Source organism: Genypterus blacodes, unplaced genomic scaffold (assembly GCF_046128005.1).
Source record: "Genypterus blacodes isolate CSIRO-AG114 ecotype Tasmania unplaced genomic scaffold, CSIRO-AGI_Gbla_v1 ptg000209l_1, whole genome shotgun sequence".
NCBI classification, from domain to species: Eukaryota; Metazoa; Chordata; class Actinopteri; order Ophidiiformes; family Ophidiidae; genus Genypterus; species Genypterus blacodes.
The window spans coordinates 69,725-87,500 of record NW_027467008.1 but is presented as its reverse complement, the minus strand read 5'-3'; the positions used below and the strand labels follow the sequence as shown (position 1 = coordinate 87,500).

At 51.0% G+C, this 17,776-nt stretch overlaps 2 protein-coding genes and 1 long non-coding RNA gene across 5 annotated transcripts in view; 1 reads left to right on the top strand and 2 right to left on the bottom strand.

Annotated features, from left to right (window-relative positions):
• Positions 1 to 16,632, top strand: part of LOC143015612 (uncharacterized) — a 35,342-nt gene extending 18,710 nt beyond the window's left edge. For 2 of the 3 annotated variants that reach the window (XR_012965453.1, XR_012965452.1), the window contains exons 4-11: positions 3,952 to 6,327; positions 6,784 to 6,848; positions 9,168 to 9,232; positions 9,349 to 9,534; positions 14,507 to 14,628; positions 15,272 to 15,490; positions 15,869 to 16,086; positions 16,544 to 16,632. This is a non-coding gene — a long non-coding RNA (uncharacterized LOC143015612). The remainder of the gene's footprint in view (positions 1 to 3,951; positions 6,328 to 6,783; positions 6,849 to 9,167; positions 9,233 to 9,348; positions 9,535 to 14,506; positions 14,629 to 15,271; positions 15,491 to 15,868; positions 16,087 to 16,543) is intronic. The other variant, XR_012965454.1, reaches the window with a different exon arrangement.
• Positions 397 to 1,365, bottom strand: lrrc18b (leucine rich repeat containing 18b). Its single transcript, XM_076169601.1, has 2 exons — positions 1,114 to 1,365; positions 397 to 873 (listed from the first exon to the last, which is right to left on the bottom strand). The coding sequence occupies exons 1-2, from the start codon at positions 1,363 to 1,365 to the stop codon at positions 397 to 399; spliced, it is 729 nt and encodes a 242-aa protein (XP_076025716.1).
• Positions 5,424 to 13,508, bottom strand: vstm4b (V-set and transmembrane domain containing 4b). The gene is made up of 8 exons (XM_076169659.1): positions 13,077 to 13,508; positions 11,923 to 12,330; positions 7,097 to 7,150; positions 6,749 to 6,856; positions 6,618 to 6,651; positions 6,393 to 6,517; positions 5,925 to 5,989; positions 5,424 to 5,558 (listed from the first exon to the last, which is right to left on the bottom strand). Exons 1-8 carry the CDS (start codon positions 13,126 to 13,128, stop codon positions 5,433 to 5,435), a joined length of 972 nt encoding a protein of 323 aa, XP_076025774.1. The 5' UTR covers positions 13,129 to 13,508; the 3' UTR covers positions 5,424 to 5,432.
• Positions 16,633 to 17,776: the final 1,144 nt, after the last annotated feature.

Below are 17,776 nucleotides of genomic sequence, written 5' to 3'. Positions count from 1 at the left end.
AGGTCACTCTACTCTGATGCAGTCACCGCTCTGTGATGATGATGATGATGATCTAGTGTACCCAAACCTGAACTGATGGAATATTGTTTATATAAAGGGGACAGATGAAGGTTTCCTCGTTACAGTGAGAAGGTTTCACAACATGGAAATGTGTCTAACATGTTTATTGAACACCTGATGCTATGATTGACCTGTGACCTGCAGGCGTCTCATGTCTCTGTGTCGACTAGTGTCCGTCCGTCCGTCCTGCTGTAGTGTCCTTGAGCAAAACCTCCTTACAAGACAGATCTGTGTATGAGTCCAACTGTCCTGTCCGTCGTTTGAGGCAGTACAGCCTGTAGCACAGCAGATGGCGCTGTTGTGTAGGTGACGATGACGCACACACACATTGTTCAGTCACTTTGTGTCTCCGTCCTCGTCCCTCTGAGTCTCCGTGTGGAGTTTGAACTTGGGCGGCTTGGTTTTGGCCCTGTACTCCAGCTGCTTCCTGTCCCTCTGGCACCTCCTCAGGCAGTCCCCACACAGCCTGTTGTCCTTCACCAGGTACAGACTCTTCGCCACCACCAGGGGGCCAGGGTCAGGCGGAGGGCAGGTGTAGGGGTTCCTGTCCAGGTTGACCTTCTCCAGTCTCCTCAGCCTCTCCAGGCAGGCGGGGTACTTGGTGAAGCGGTTGTCAGAGAGGCCGAGGTGGCGGAGCTCCTTCAGGTCGCTGACGGAGGCGGGCAGAGCCTCCAGCTGGTTGATCCCCAGGTAGAGGACATGGAGGCTCTTCAGCAGGCCGATCTCCTCCGGGAGCGCCGTCAGACGGTTGTTGGACAAGTTCAGAACCTTCAGGGTCTGCAGACGGCCCACATGTGCCGGGAGCTGCTCCAGCTGCAGATACACACAGGTCACACACACACACAGGTCACACACATGGGTCACACACATGGGTCACACACAGGTCACACACAGGTAACAGGCAGCATGATTGATGGACGCTGGTGTGAGAGATGAGGACTTATACGAGCAGTGGAACTCAGTGAAAGATGGAAAGGAACAAAGGAACAAAGGCAGGACTAGAGGTTCCTAGTGCGTCCCTCTGGCTCTGCTCTGGCTCTGCTCTGTACTCACGTAGTTGCTGTGCAGGTCCAGCAGCCTCAGGTTCCTGAAGGTGTCCATGAACTCCGGCAGCTTCCTGATGAGGTTCCTGCTCAGGTTGACCTCGTCCATGTAGCACAGCTTCTGGATGCACTTGGGCACGGCGTCCACCTTCTTCAGACTGAGGTCCAGCCGCTGCATCCCGTCCGACGTGAGGCCCACGCTCTTCTCCGCCATCTTCAGGGTGACCTTGGCCCCCTTGGGTCCCTTCTTCCCTTTGGCCATGTCGCCGCAGGAGCCCGGCGCCGCTCGGCCAGTCTGTAGTTACACACAGATCAAGTCGAGCGGCGTGACAGACGAGCAGGCAGAGGGACGGACGGGCGAGCGGGCGTGTTGTGTTTCTGGGACAAAGTCAATGGCAACCGTAACCGAAGACAAAGAGGAGCATCACCATATCAACCAGAGCTCAACAGAGAGGTGCGGGTGTTTCAGCTCAGTGTGCAGCAGCTGCAGCAGCGTGTCTCTACCTCTGACTGCTCTGGACTCTGGAGCACTGCAGCACATGTTAGAGTCAACAAACTCTCAATATCACAACTCAAACACTAGCATGGTGTGCACACTGAGTGTAGACGGGAAGCGAGTTCACATCAGAGTGTTTTCTCTGTGGAAGCATTTCTGCATATGTCATCACGGAGCAGGACTCAGACCCTTTAAACGCACCTGTGATGTCACCTCTGAGCTCATCGGTGATGTCATCACGCTGAGGGCAGAGACCCCTCCCTCCCTCTCTCTGTCTCTAGGTGTGTGTCGTCATGCTGTGTGTGTTTTCAGCCTCTGAGCTCAGATATCAGTCCGATGTTCCCCGGTGATTCAGCTCTTTGTCTTTGTTGTGCTTCGTCCTCTTCCCTGAGCCGTTGTTTGGAGCTCTCTCTCTCTGTCTCTCTCTCTCTCTCCCTCTCTCTCTCTCTCTCTCTCTCTGGTGGATGAGTGATGGCTGCTGGTGTGTGTTTAGGAGAGCTGGCACGGCGGCGGGGGCAGCAGCAGCAGCAGCATTCCTGTGTTTATCTAAGCGGTGAATGGATGCAGCTTCACTTTCCTCTGACTAACGACACGTCTGCTCTGCTGCTCTGTCACAGTTCAAGCAGCTCTGTTTTGTATTTTCTAAATGTTTGCGTGTTTCCTTTACCGAGCGCTTCACCTCCACAGGAGTGTGTGTTGGGTGGTCACGTCACACGTATGGCGTGGGCTCTGTCCTGATGAACGGAGCGAGCGTATGGGGATCATGGTGTTGCCGTGACCTTCAGAGCCTTAATGGAAGACAGAGCTGAAGGGATCTCGGCTTTCAGGTCTCAAACTTTCCCTCTAACTTGCCTGAGGACATCTGGAGCTCAGTAAAGAACCTTTAGGTCCTGCGTCTCCTCCTGCGTCTCCTCCTGCTCTCCTGCTCTCTTGTTGGTGTTGTGACGCCACACAGTCTCTCTCTCTTCCTGCCCTAACGGCTGTGAGCTCATCTCTTTATCTCCATTTGTGCTCTAAGCCGTCTCGGATGTCACTGCAGTCTGATGTCATTGTTTTAAGACCCTTAAACGGTGAGGAGCGGCCCGCCGGTGGGCCTCAGACCGGCTGTTTCACATTAGTTCTGCATAGTGAATCAAAGCATGATGTCGCCTTCACTGCACGCTCGTAAATCTCGCCGTTTGACGCTCAGATGCCAGCCAGCGATTTAAAAAGCTGTTGGATCAAAGTGGACACGAAGCAGAGGGTTGAAGTTTACATGGAGCTGTGAGGTCAGAGGTCAGAGGTCAGAGGAGCAATAATAACTGAGCCCGCCAACATTGTTAATAATAAAACATTCACTGTAAAATATAAATGTATATTTTGTAGCGTAACTTCAGAACCAAATGTTTTTATACGTCCGTGTCAGTTTAACCCTTTATGCCCTCCTCACATCACCACCCTCTGGACATCTTCAGGGCAAACACACGTCCACACACACTCTTCTTCTTGAGTCTCCTCCCTGGCACGACTCCTCCACACTGCGTCTTATCCGGTCCAAACCGCACAGCTGGACGTCCCTCCTCCACCCAGAGGCACCGGCCCAACCCGACCCGACCCGCCCACCTGGTTCAGACGTGACCTTAGACAAATGCTGTGTGTTTACAGAAGGGGAGGAGGAGGAGGAGGAGGAGGAAGTGGTGGGAGCACACTTTCCTTTTGTCTCTCCGTCTTCCTGCATGGCGGACAGTTGACCCGAGTCCAGACTGACCCGTCCGTCCTCTCCTGCATTAAATCCCTGTGGATGCCAGTTTGAAACCTGAATCTTGACTGGTTCTGCCTGTGATGTGCAGTCTTTCATTACTCTCCCTCACTCCCCTCGCTCCCTCGCTGTCCCGCCGCTCTTATGGCTCTGTGTGTCTGTGTGTGTGTCTCTGCCCACACAAGAAGTGCAGCCTGCGTGTTTACTGGGCATTGTGTGTGTATGTGTGTGTGTGTGTGGACCGTGCCGCCATGCAAAGCTTTAACAATAGCTCTCCCTCGGTGTTTGGCCGCTGACATCACTGCGGTTTGTACAGGATTTGCTGCTGGGCTCAAACACACACACACACTCACTTCCTGTCCCACGTCTGAAACAAACACTGGTTTCTTGCAGGGTTTTGTTTTCTGGCTTCCCCCTGGACCCCCGCCCCCTCTGAAGCCCCCTCTCTGTCACGTCCTGACGGCCTCTCGTCCCCATAGCTTCATTGTTTTCTCTCCCTGACTCTGAGACTTTCCCCGGTTCCTTTTCTGTCCTCCAGTTTTCCTCCACAGAATAATTTGGGGGAAGCGAGTAAACTGAACCCAGCATTTCCCTCTGCACGTCTCTTATTACAGAGCCACAAGAGGAGCTGACACCCAGAGCAGCTGCACCCCCGCGACATCCAGACGAGCGGCGAGCAGGACTGAGCCACAGGATCAGACACGGAAGCAAAACGACAAGAACGCCACTCAGAGACACGAGACGGAATCCTGCACAAGTTCATTTACATATTTTTACTCATTGATACACACTGTACAAAACAAACAAGAGAAGAGAAGCTGGAATGTTGATGAGAGAGAGAGAGAGAGAGAGAGAGAGAGGGAGGTAGAGAGAGAGAGAGATTTGACTTCACACATGGTTGTAGTTAGCAGACTCCCATTAAAGACTCTGTGGTCTGGGAGTGACTTTACATTTCACAGTTTCAGGGCATTTTAAAGACGACGCTGCCACAGGAAGTCCTCAGTCAGGCGCCGTTTACAAAGCATGAGGAGGAAGAAGAAGAAGAAGGAGGAGGAGAGAGGGGGGGGGGGGGGGGGGCACTGAATGTTGACCGAATGCAGCGGTGGTTTTTCGTTGTCAAGTAAGCGGAGAATGAAACTGAATTTGTCGTCATGGCTGAAACTTTGACTCAACGTCCAGAACCCGACCGGGACCCTGAACCCAAGAGGGTCCCAAATATAGGGCCAGAACTGAAGCTTTTACTGTCACCATAGAAACAGGATATCTGACCCTAAGCTATGGCATGTTTTGGGGGCGGGGCCTCTGTGTCCGGGTCTCAAACCCGCTCCTTTGCTTTTCCACGTCTGAATCCAGAGGAACATTGAGACGGAAAAAAGAGACCGAAGCATGACCGGCAGGCCAGGAGAACGCAGAGATGGTGTGTGTGATTAGGATCTGACACAGACGGGCCAAACGATGGAACGACCTCATCACGTGATCTCTAATCGCCCGTTTCCATAGATCGCTGCTGTTTGTAGAGCAGCTGTTTGGGATTTACAATATGTGCCTTTGTGTGTGTGAGTGTGTGTGGGTAAGGGGGGGTAAATGCTACGCTCACCTCCGCCCTGCTAAGTGTGTGTACGTGTGTGTGTGTGTGGGTGTGTGTCACTAACAGCCTGTTAAGTTGATGTTGGCAGCAGATGAAAGCGATCGCACATACTTGCCTGAGGAGGGAGGTCGAGGCTAATCGCTGATGTGGTCATTACACACACACACACACACACACACACACACACATACACACTGACTGATGAGGAGTGGCGAGACAGACGAGGCCGCAAACCACGCTGCAGGTAAAATCCAATTTAGAAACAGTTGCATCACACACACACACACACACACACACACACACACACACACAGACACACTCCATCACATAGTGCTGCATGTCCTCTGTCCTTCAGTCAACACAAACATGAAGCACACAGTGTCTTGGTCTCATAAAGGTTCAGATCAAACAGAATCAGATAGAAACAAACTACTGTGGTATAAAAACACTATAAATAAAGTGAGCTGTCCATCAGTCCATCAGCTGTTAGGGGTGTGTGTCTGCGTCTCACAGCTGCTTCTCCTCAAACAGGATCTGGGCGTAGACGGTGCCGGTGCACGACGCCTTGCACTCCGGCAGCGGCTTGACCAGGTCCAGCTCCGCGTACGTCAGGTTCTCCTCCACGATCTTAGGCTGAGGACGATAAGAGGACAGGACGATAAGAGGACAGGACGATAAGAGGACAGGACGATAAGAGGGGAGGAGCGGAAGGGAGGAGGAGTGGGAGGCCACGGGGGAGGAGGGGAGATTCCTGCTGTGAGATTTACTTTGTTTGTTTCAGTTTCATTGTTCAGCTCAAAGCCACAAATCTGTCAAATTTGTTAACAGCAACCGCAAAATTTACAACTAAGAGCCAAACTGTGACTGAAGCCCAAAACAGACTGGACTTTGTTCTGTAGGAAGGAAGCAGGACTTGTTTATGTTCTGGAGGTAGAGTGGCCGTCTAGGGAGGGTTAGAGGTATTGCAAAGCATGCTGGGTAAAGGTGCTTGATACTCACCAACACAACTTTCCTTGGTTGTGGCTTTAATAGTTTGGGTTTGCGTGTTTTGTCTCCAATGGGAGCTGAAGAAACAAAACAAGAGTCGGAGGGTCAGAGGAGGAAAAATGGAGACCACAGGAAACAGCAACACACACACAAAACACACAGAACTCATCAGCAACAATCAGAGAGCCCCGACCCTCTGACGTTACCGTGGATACGACCCTGGTTTCTAAAGTGTTAAATGAATCTAAATCTCCGTGTGACGCCTGCTTACGTCCTTTACTACAGCAGGACACTGCGGTCTGTGGTCTTCACACACTCCGAGCGGAGGGATGAGGTCGCTGATGCATTCATGTGTGGAACAGGAGACGAGCCACGACGTGAAGCGGTCAGACGGTCCAGGAGCTGGACAGAACAGGTGTGTAGCGTGCTCTGTACGTGTGTGAAGTGTGTTCTGAGCCTGTGTGTGTAGCGTGTTCTGACCTTTGGCGGGGATCTCTGGCGGCACCTCCTCCTGATAGTCTCTGCTCCTCTTCTTCCTGTACCTGCGCTCCTTCTTAGGCAGAGCAGGAGACACACTGACCAGGCTGGTGACCGTCTCACCTGAGCTGCAACCACACACACAGGTGGTTACTGTGTGTGTGTGTGTGTGTGTGTGTGTGTGTGTGTGTGTGTGTGTGTGTGTGTGTGTGTGTGTGTATAGTTTACCTGTTCTGAGGGCTCTTGACCAGGTGGTAATTATCTGCGGAGATGTCACAGGTAGTTAGATGTTAAAGTCTTGTAACTGTGATGTGTGTGTGTGTGTGTGTGTGTGTGTGTGTGTGTGTAAAGCTGCTGACCTTTTAACCTCTGCTTCCTCTGTATGTACTGGCAGGTCACGGTCACTGTGAACATGCACATGCACAGCAGGCCCACGGAGCAGATCAGCACGGCACACAGGTACACGTCTGGAACACACACACAGAGACAGACACACACAGACACACACACACACTCGTCATGTTGCTTTGCTGCACTCAGAGAGTTTTTTAGGAAAACAGAAGTTATTTCAGGCTCGGTGCTGGAGTTCATCCTTTAGGTTATTTTGGTCCCCGAGGACAAAACGGTGCCAGTCCACCACACACACACACACACACACACACACACACACACACACACACACACACTGAACAAATATGATGCCTTACCTTCAAACAAGCTCCACAGGCTGTCTTTGGCCTTGGTGGCTGGAAGGACATGAACTGAGAGAGGGGGGCGGGGGTGGGGGCAGAGGGAGACAGACAGGGGGAGAGGGGAGAGAGAGAGAGACAGACAGGGGGAGAGGGGGGGAGAGAGAGACAGAGAGGGGGGAGAGAAAGTTTATTTGACTTTGTAATTGTTTTTTCCGTTTCTGTAAACAGTGGGAAATGAAGAATGTGCAGGAGAGACGAGCAGACAAACACACAGAGAGAGGGAGAGAGAATCTGAGAGACAGACAGAGACAGACAGAGAGAGAGAGATGTAAAGTCCTCAGTCATCACGGTGGCGTCTCTGCCGCCTGATTACACGCTGGACAGAGTTTAAATAAAGTGAAATTGTAGGAAGACAAGGAGCTGAGGTTTGTCTCCTCCCTGCCTCAGTCTGTCCCTGAGTCACTGAGGACCACAGAGCACTCAGCTGCCACTCACACACACACACACACACACACTCAAACACTCACACACACCAGTGCAAACCGTCTGCACCATGGCCCGTGGCCCGATACACACACTAAGGTCATAACTCTTCATCCCTCTGTAACTCCTAAAGTGAGCGGCGCATTAGAGCAACATAAAGTTAGTTCATAGAAGGAGCCGATGACATCATCAGTCTGTGTGATTGAACATGATGCAGCATGAAGCTCCGTCAGATCAGAGCCTCAGTGTGGAGCTGCAGTGTGACCGCGGCCTCATGATGAGGATTCCAGCTACGCCACAGGAAATACGTTTCCCATACTGGCCCCGCTCACACACACACACACACACACACACACACACACACACACACTCTCATTCCTCGGCGGTGTAGGAAGCTCGTGAAGCTCGACACCCACCAGCTTCGTCTTGAAATACCCCAAACCGCCCGCAGCCGCCGCCACGCCGGCTCGCCGCCACGCCGGCTCGCCTCCTGGAAACCCATTTCTTTACGCAATTATGCGGCAATATTCAATCATCAACAGGATTATTCTCTGACAAATGTAGATGGCAGCCATTAAATGTAATAACGGCAATAAAATGCTCTCATAAAAGTGAATCAGCTAATCAGCAGGGTGCTTCTGACCGCTAATGGACGGAAACGAGAGGAAACGTTCCCTCAGAGGTCAGAACCAACGTGCAGCAGCAGCGTCAAGTCTCATCCAACAACAAGCTGCTGTGGCTGTGTGTGAAGAGTAACTACACACTGATGGTGCCGTGAAGAAGACCTCCCACATGAGGAGGAGGAGAAGAAGATGGAAGTGTAGAAGCCTGAGTCAGCGTCTCTGCTATCAAAGTGACCACACCGCCCCAAACACCAACACACTCACCAGAGCTGCAGTGCACTCTGGGAAATCAAGCAGAACTCACTGAGACATGGAGATGGTTCACACACACACACACACACACACACACACACACACACACACACACACACACATCTGCTGGAACCTTCAATGATGACCTACATTCTACTTCTCTGCTTGCATTTGTGTCAAACACAGCATGAAGCTCTGTCCTCTGTCCCCCTGCTCTGTCCTCTCTGTGCAGCTCTATCGGCACTCTGGCAGCTGCTCATGTTGGGATAATCAGTGTTGTCACTCAAGCTGCCTTTATGCTGCAGGAGAACATGACGTGTGGACATGAAGGACAGTGGGGCTGCGGCGGGGACGAACAGACAGGAAGCTCTTTGTCCGTCTGCGTCACAGAGACACAAAGAGACAGAGATGTATTCAACCGACCCCATACTGTAAACATCAACAGAGGGTCAGTGTGCACAGACGCTCTGTATTGCACCAGAGAGCCACGCCGTCATTGTACGTCACAACAAAACTATAATTCAAGCGCTTACTTCCTGTTGTCTCTGCGTCCGTTCGGTTCACAATTAGCTTCCTTATTTATCAGAACATAAAGGTTTGCTTCTTCTTCAGCTTCTTCAGCTTCAGTCTCTACACACACACTTAGGCCAGGAAGGGACTTTGACACGATTTAGTTGAGGTCCAAACAGTTAGTTGTGTCGTTGTGTAGATGTTCTTCTTCTCTTCAGGTCTGCAGGTCTCTGACGGAGCCTGATGGATCCATGAACACTCGGTAGAGCCTCTAAAGCTCACGGTGGGTTCAAGCTTTGTCCTGTGATGTTTGTGTTCCTCGTTGTTCTCTACTTGAATCCAAACCTCGTCCTCTTCCCGTGTGTCTCTGACTCCTCCTTGCTGCCCTCTGTGTCGTAGGAATCCCTCCATGCGGGCTGAGATGTGTCCACACTGTGCCCTGCCCTCCACTAAACCCTGTGACCCTCACGCCTCTGTTTATTATAACGCAGCGTATAAGTGCACTGGTGGGAGTTTAACGTGTGAGGGGGATTGTGGAAACACCTGGACCCCTAATGTGGAGCCGCCGCAGGAATGCCATCGGCTGTACGTCACACACACACACACACACACACACACACACGCACCCACACACACAATCTATCCTGTGGCGTGTCTCGTGTCTCCCAAAGGTCTTCGTCCTCTGACATGTCTGATGTAAATCAAAGTAGCCTGCTGATGTAAATCAAAGTACCACCTGCTGCTCCGCTCACACACACACACACACACACACACACACACACGTTGAACTCATAAAGTCAAACTGAAGGAAAGCCGAGTGTGTGTGAGTCGGTCAGTCGCTTTGTTTGGTGCAAAACACAGGAAAAAGATGGAAAGTCCACAAAACTCAAACGCGAACGGTCTTTGTTTACATTTAGTGGGGAAGTCTGGCCCCTCCCTCCTCTCCAGTAGGGGGCGCCTTTAGACCCAAAGAGGAGGAGCTTCATTCATCTCCTCATAAATAAACACACAAAGCACAGGAAGAGGTTTGTGTTTAACATGACAGCATGTGTCATATATGTAGATGTATATACGTGTGTGTATGTGTGTGTGTGTGTAAATGTACTGCAGTGGTTAGCCTTTTTATTAATATCACTGTTGCTCAACCACAAATTGGAGCTTCCTCCTCCCAAAATATCTCCCCACATCCTCCACCGCTAAAAGGTCGAGCTGCAAACGTGAGGCAGGGGTTCCAGAGCGCCATTGCTCCAGAGCGACCCTGCTCCAGAGCGTCAGGCGTCCCCCCCAACATCCCCACCTTCCCCCTCCCGCTCCAGTCCTGCTGACTCTCTCCAGGCTTGGGTTCTGTTCTACTTTCAGGAGGGGAAACTCCACGCCGGGCCAACATCAACACGGTGGGGTCGGGGCCCCGCGTCTGCCCGGGCGCAGACTTGGCCGCTGGACGCCCTGGAAGTCGCAGCCTGCAGGAACGCTTCCATGGAAAATGTGGTGAGCAGCGTCTGGTGTTGGTGTTCAGAGTGGAGCGGCGCTGACGGGCCGGAGTGTGAAGGTTCAGACCAGATGATCTACAACCATGCAGACACACACACACAGTGCTGCACTCTAATCTGAAGCATCAGGATGCAGCAAACATCCTGCAGGTTGTGAGTTCTCGACCCACAACTCTGTGTCCCGACTGGAAGGAAAACTACTGCCCCCGCCCCCCCTCTGCTCTGTCCCCAAGATGGCCTCCTCCTCTGTCAAAGCCGCGGACTGGAGGGTCCCTCAGATCTCTCTAGCTCCACCGGCGGCGTTTCCCCTCTCAAATCAAAAGCAGTCTCCTCCTCGCTGACATCATCCAGCTGCGGTCGGAGAAACTGCTACTGCTGGAGCCGCCATCCTTCTCCCCTCTGACAGCCGGGCGTCCTGCTATCTGCCTGTTATCGCCATCACTCGTCTCTCCTGGGCGGTCGTGGCGTGGCTCATGGGTTCGTGTCTCTTCCCTCCCCTGCAGACTCAGTTTGGGGCTTGAGGTTGGAGCCCACAGACCTTCCCCTTCCCCCTCAGTGTGTGTGTGTGTGTGTGATCTGCTCATGCTCACTGCTCCTAAATGCTGCTTTGGTTCACATCCAAACAAAATCCAGTCGCACCCAAACTCATTCCTGACGACTTGTGACAGAACCTTCAGCAGATCCTTTGGCTCTAACTCGGCCTTTCCTCCGATGTTTACGGCTGCATGTGCTGGGTTCAATCCCCGCCTGGCACCGGAGCCTCTCAGCAGGAGGGGCAGGAGTTTGGCTCCGGGCTCTCTGCGGCTCCGCCATTATCAAAACAACATTTGTCTCTGCTTGTGTTGTGGTTTGGACAAGCAGCCGTGAAGTCTCCACCCTGCACCAAACACCATGATGTCATCCTGCAACCCAACCAGAAGCTCTGACCCAGATCAGGGACATGAAGCCTCCAAGATCCGTCTGTTTTCACTCCAGTTGATCAGTGACGTGTTCCCCTCCACGTTCACGTCTTTGTCCATTGTTCACAGAACATCAGGCTTTAATCCAGACTCTTTACTTCACATACATGATAACATCAAGCTTCATCCTTCACATGGTTCAGGTTAGAGAAGAACAACGTCTCTGTGAGTCAACATCCAAACTACGTCATGGACATTGGTTCAGCTCCTGGTCTAAGCTCTGGTGTGGCTCCTGGTCTAAGTTCTTGTGTGGCTCCTGGTCTAAGCTCTGGTTCAGCTCCTGGTCTAAGTTCTTGTGTGGCTCCTGGTCTAAGCTCTGGTTCAGCTCCTGGTCTAAGTTCTTGTGTGGCTCCTGGTCTAAGCTCTGGTTCAGCTCCTGGTCTAAGTTCTTGTGTGGCTCCTGGTCTAAGTTCTTGTGTGGCTCCTGGTCTAAGTTCTTGTGTGGCTCCTGGTCTAAGCTCTGGTTCAGCTCCTGGTCTAAGCTCTTGTGTGTCTCCTGGTCTAAGCTCTGGTGTGTCTCTCACCTCTGAGCTCGGTGGAGGCGGTGCAGTTGGACGCCGCCTTCCATCGGTCCTCCTGCTTCTTGAACTCCTGCACGCGGCACATGTAGAGGCCGCGGTCGCCCTGGGACACGTTGAGGATCAGCAGGTCGAAGATCTTCCCCTGCTTCACCACCGTCAGCTTCAGCTTGGGCCAGAAGAAGCTCTTGGTGTAGTTGCCGTAGAAACGGGCCTTCCTCATGTTGACCCGGGCGATGAGCAGCTCCTCCTCGGCTCGCTCCGTCCCCGCCGGCAGGAAGGTCCACCGCACCACCGGCAAGGCGGCGTTACGGCGGCGCTGGGACACGACGCAGGACAGGGAGACATTCTGTCCCTCCTCAGCCAGCGTGAACGGAGACGGGGAGACGGTGACGTTGATGGAAGAGACCAGATCTGGAGAGCAAGGGGCAACGGTACACGGGTCACGAATGAATTGGGCATCTGATAATCAGTGAAGTTAAGAAGTATTTGTACTTCAAAAGTGCAAAAGTGGAAGTGGCGTCCTCCAATCACACGCTTGCACGTCTGAACAGTAATATTTATGTTTACTACTACATGTAAACTTAGATGTGTGCATGTTTCTGTCACGTTAGGCTGCAGCTACACGTCACATCTTCACTCTGAGGGGATGTTGACTCAGCAGACGCTCGCCTGGTTTGTCGTCGTGACTCAGTGTGATGACGGCGTGCGAGGGGCGAAAGAGGAACAAAGGTCACGGCTGCGTGACGCTCTGTATGTCAGCGTTTCTTTAACCCTCACTGGACTCTGAGGAGCGACGCTGACTCACAGGTCAAAATGATGAAGATGAAGATGAGAGGAAGGTGAAGGAATAGGCTTGTTTGGATGCTGAACTACACAATTACAGTTTTTGTGTTTTTGTTTAGCAGAAACTTCAACAACACTTAAATAGCAAAGCACCAATCTTCATCTTCATCTTCTCTCTCATGACTGTCATGTTATTCTGTAACACGCCCTGAGACGCTCTGGACACTCTACACACGCCTGAGCTCTAAGTCTCCTCGCCCGTTGCTCCAGCATCCTCCAAACATTCTCTAACTTTCTCTCAACTGTGTTTTTTCCCTTAGTCCTTCATCTCCTCTTCCTCTCCCTCGTCTGAAGCAAAGTGAAGCGTTTCCTACCTGAGCAGACGACTCCAGTCAGCAGAGCCAAGACCACAGAGGAGATCTTCATTTTCCGCTGCTGCAGCCTCTATAAACTTCTGCTTAAATGTCTCTGAAGGACTGAAGCTCCGGGTCTCCTCCTCCTCCTCCTCCTCCTCCTCCTCTTCTTCTTTCCTTCCCAGCCCGTGCAGTGTAATATGAAACATTGGCAGCTCTGTTTCTGCTCAGAACCTCCCTCTGCCCCTCCCCCCTGCTCAGTGAAAACACATTTGGCACACACACACACACACACACACACACACACACACACACACACACACACACACACACACACACACACGCCATAAAAATCTAACCCACATACATTCAGACAGAAAGACCGGTGAGCACGCACACACACGCACGCACACTCACACACACACACACACACACCTCCGGCTCTGGCGAGTGAGTGGGAAATGTCATTTCCTGCAGTGTGTGTGTGTGTGGGGGGGGGGGGGGGCAGATCACACTTCCAGCTGTGGAGGACAGCGGGCAGACGGACCTTTTGTTTTGGTGTGTGTGTGTGTGTGTGTGTGTGTGTGTGTGTAGCCTGTCACTTCTGGAGCCTCCTAACACGCTGTAAAGCCTCTATAAGCTGCTGTGCATGAAGTTAAAAGTGGCCCAAATCGTGGTCTGAGGACCTACAGATGATCTGTAAAAGGATCCAGATGGTCCTCAGTAAATCAGCAAAAGTTTAGTTTCACTGCTTCCTGTTAAACTTCAGAAACAAATATGATGTGATTCCTTCTTTCAAAACTTGGAGCTAAATATTAGTGAAGCGATTTTTGATGCAGAACGGATCAAATGTAGTTTTGCTCAATGTAGTGTTGTGAATATTCTCTCTGGTCCCTCTGGTCTTTGGTCTCTCTGGTCTCACTGGTCTGTCTCTGGTCTCTGGTCTGTCTCTGGACTCTGGTCTGTCTCTGGACTCTGGTCTCTCTGGTCTCACTGGTCTGTCTCTGGACTCTGGTCTCTCAGGTCTCCCCGGTCTCTCTGGACTCTGGTCTGTCTCTGGACTCTGGTCCCTCTGGTCCTTCTCGCTCTGGTCTGCAGCTTTTGTGTCGTCTTGTCGGCCCTTGGCGTCTTGTCGGCTGTAACAGGATCCCTGAGTGCGTCTTTGTGCGGTGTTTTTTTTCGGGACACTCTGCTGGCTTCTATCAAACGGGCTGTGGAGATCTGGGACACGTTTGATTTACAGATAACAGATGAGACGGACTGGCGGGGCCCCTAAGTGACTCTAGACCGGTGACAGTTTGACAAACAGGGACCCCCAGCTGTTCCTCTCAACAAAGACGACCTCGCTGCACCAAAACTCACAGGGCCGGCCCAGGGGAGGGGGGAGGAGGGGTGTGTGTGTGTGTGTGCGGGGCTGCATCTGTAAGTTATTATTCTATGTTTTCATATAGGGTTACCAGGATATTGGAGAAGGCTTTTGTTTTGGTTCTTCTTCCTGCGTCCCCCGAGCTCGAGGAGGCCGGCGCACGAACTTGGCAGCGGTCTCGGAATCACAATGGGAGCGTCGGGAACGGTATGGAAAAGGAGCAAAACACAGTAAATCAGCACGCCTCGACATGATTCACTCTGAGGTGAGGCAGTAAACGGCTGAGCCTGAGATTAAGAGACTTTAAGAGGATTTATTCAGATTCATCCCTCCATGCATACGGCTTAATCCCACTATGGACAAATAATCTGATAATTGAGTTGATGTAAGCGTTGTTTCCATGGTGACAGACTGGCTCATCTCCTGCAAAGTTGAGGTTGATGAGGCAACACAGTGATATGAAGCGTATGTGACGTCTCTAAAGCTGCCTGTGTGTGAGTTTGATGTCCTGATGTTGGAAACTGATGCAACACATTTCCCATCAGCCATCTGGTTTAGAGGCCTGATGTGAAACCTCATCAATCAGCGCTTGCATGTTTGTTTACAAGGCTCCTGTGGTGTGTGAGTCTCTTTTAGTGAAACAACGCCCTCTTGTGGACACAAATACAAACGGTTTAGTAGTCCCCATTTCTCTTCATAGAAGTAAGTGTAAGTGTGTGTGTGTGTGTGTGTGTGTGTGTGAGAGTGTGTGTGTGTGTGTGTGTGTGTGTGTGTGTGAGTGTGTGTGTGTGTGTGTGTGTGTGTGTGTGTGTGAGAGATAAAAACTCTTGTCTTGTCTCTGTCTTGTCAGGTTCTGTCCACGTGAGACAACAACGTGAGGAAGCAGTCCCTCAGAGTTTGACCTTCCATGCTGATTCCACTTTAACAGAGTTCACCTCACCTCTGCAAATCACTCTGACTGACCGTGTTATTGGAAACCGCCGCCACGGGACCCCCTGATTGGCTGAGCCTCCTCAAAGGGAGGAGACGAGTGGAGAAGGCTGCAGACTGCTGCTACGGGGCTGCACTGGTATGAGGATGTCGTACTTTTTTTGTGTTTTTTATTTTAAGGATAAAAAGAGACAAAGGTGAAAAGAAACACACACACACACACACACACACATCCAGCCGCTCCACACTGGTTTGTTTGCGTCCGTCCTTCCGTCAGCTCAGTCTCACCTGTGAGCGTCTCGTCACAGCGTCTTCAAAGGGAAAACACGTGACAGAAATCATGGTATTGTCACACAGGAAACACTTTGGAAGACTTTACAACTCAGAATCATAAACAAATCAAATCGTCCTTAAAATCCTGATATAAATCCTTAAACTTTAAACAGATAAAGTTCAGTTTAACTACTAGAAAGGAAATCCACCATTTGATGCTGTGATCTTCTGTGTGTGCACCTAGCTCATCTTCATCATCATCACTGTCTCACCTGCGCTGGCGCCCTCCTCCTGTACATGCAGAGCAGGACGGCCATGAACGCGGTGGCGAGGATCAGGCCGATGGCGGCGCCTATCAGAGCGTACCTGACCTCTGGAACAACAACAACAACAGAGGTTCATTCACCAACAACATCCAACACTGGAGACCACAACACAGAGCTTGGCTCATGCTGTCACGAGGTGTGTGTGTGTGTGTGTTTGTGTGTGTGTGTGTGTGTGTGAGAGTGATCGTGCAGTTTGATTTCACAACCTGTTTACTCTGAGATAAAGGTGTGGTGTTTTCAGGCTCGTTTCCACAAATGGAGTTGAGCCATCAGTTTTTGTAATTTGACTCCTGAATGTCCAGGAATCATGGCTGGGGTCACTACAGGTCAAAGGTCATGAGGGATTACTGGAAATGTTGTGAAATGTTAAATATGGGATTATTCACTTTATGTTGTTTGTAGTGTATAGAAGTGAACTCAGACCTCATACAGAGTTAAATTCCCTGTTTGTGCCCTTGAGCAAGGCAGCCACCTGCAGGCTCGATGCAGAGTGAAGCTGCAGTCAGATATCAATCATATATGTGTGAAGAAGTGTGTGACCCACCGGGCTTCTCCTCCTGATCTGTTTCATCTGCTGCCGCCCTCATCATCAGATAACCTGAAACAAAGCGACGCCTGGATGAGATGAGACTCAAGCTGACAGGAAGGAAGCGGCACAGCGCTGCAGTTTCAGATCAGATCAGACGATCACGAGACAACTGTTCATCAGAAGCTTGTAAATAGGTACACACATACACACACACACACACACACACACAGAATAAGGCGTTATTACTTTCAGCCTGTGATTTAAACTTTCTAACACTACACTCTGACTCCTCCTGTGAGCTGAAGCAACAGCGTCTGTCCGTCTGTCCGTCTGTCCGTCTGTCTGTCCGTGACCTCTTATGTAAGAGGTTGAGCAAAAACTGCCAAACTCAGCCAGAACACATTCAGCTCAACCAGCACAGACTGAGGCTGCAGACGGACACACACACACACACACACACACACACACACACACACACACACACACACACACACACACCATATCCTTTTCCATATTTGAAGATATTGTTGATATACAAAGTATATAGATTTCAGAAAGAAAGAGTTTTTGGTGAAAACACAGCACTGTAGTAGCTTTGTGTTAAATCAACAGGAAGTTGTGATCGTCTGGTCTTTGTGTAGCTGCAGTGTGTGGCTGCAGTGTGTAGCTGCAGTGCGAGGACTAAGATGCTCAGATCCATTATTATGATTGACTTCACATCTCGGCATGTAAAGTGAGTAAACACAGTCGTACTCACCCCAGACCAGCATGGCTCTGGTGACGGACACACTCCCGCTCCTCCCTGACGCTCCCATGGCTCTGCTCTCCGCTCACACACACTCTGGTGGTCATGCAAGTCACTTCCTCAACCTGCAGAACTTTGCTGATTAAGCTGATAAAGACTGACCTTGTTTTCTCACACGCACATAAAGTAAAGACCAGTTTACTTTCAGCTTTAGTCTCCAGACAGATTACATCATCCTCCACATGATAACCAAGTGATCAGCTCTATGTGTCACATATTGCTCTATCAGCTCTACATGTCACATGTTCATACCAGATCACACACACACGTCCATCATGTACACGTCGCCTCAGCTGTACACAACAGAGACATAAGAACAATGTCCTTGTTGTCAGAATATGGAAAACGAATTGAATTGAATTGAATGCAGGGAGGACACGGTTGTCATGGTTACTGTCCTGCAACTTGCAACCTTCAGGCACCAAGAACTCCTGCTTTGTTCTGGAGGGGCTGAGTGGGAGCAGGGCAGGAGAGGAAGGGTTAAAAAACACA

Excerpts from the sequence above, each read along its gene's own strand:
- lrrc18b (XM_076169601.1), bottom strand. The coding sequence starts at position 1,365 with ATGGCCAAAGGGAAGAAGGGACCCAAGGGGGCCAAGGTCACCCTGAAG. Across the intron at positions 874-1,113 it reads TGGACCTGCACAGCAACTAC|CTGGAGCAGCTCCCGGCACA; the intron begins GTGAGTACAGAG and ends GTGTATCTGCAG.
- vstm4b (XM_076169659.1), bottom strand. The coding sequence starts at position 13,128 with ATGAAGATCTCCTCTGTGGTCTTGGCTCTGCTGACTGGAGTCGTCTGC. Across the intron at positions 12,331-13,076 it reads GACTGGAGTCGTCTGCTCAG|ATCTGGTCTCTTCCATCAAC; the intron begins GTAGGAAACGCT and ends CTTGCTCTCCAG. Across the intron at positions 6,857-7,096 it reads CCTGTGGAGCTTGTTTGAAG|ACGTGTACCTGTGTGCCGTG; the intron begins GTAAGGCATCAT and ends TGTGTGTTCCAG.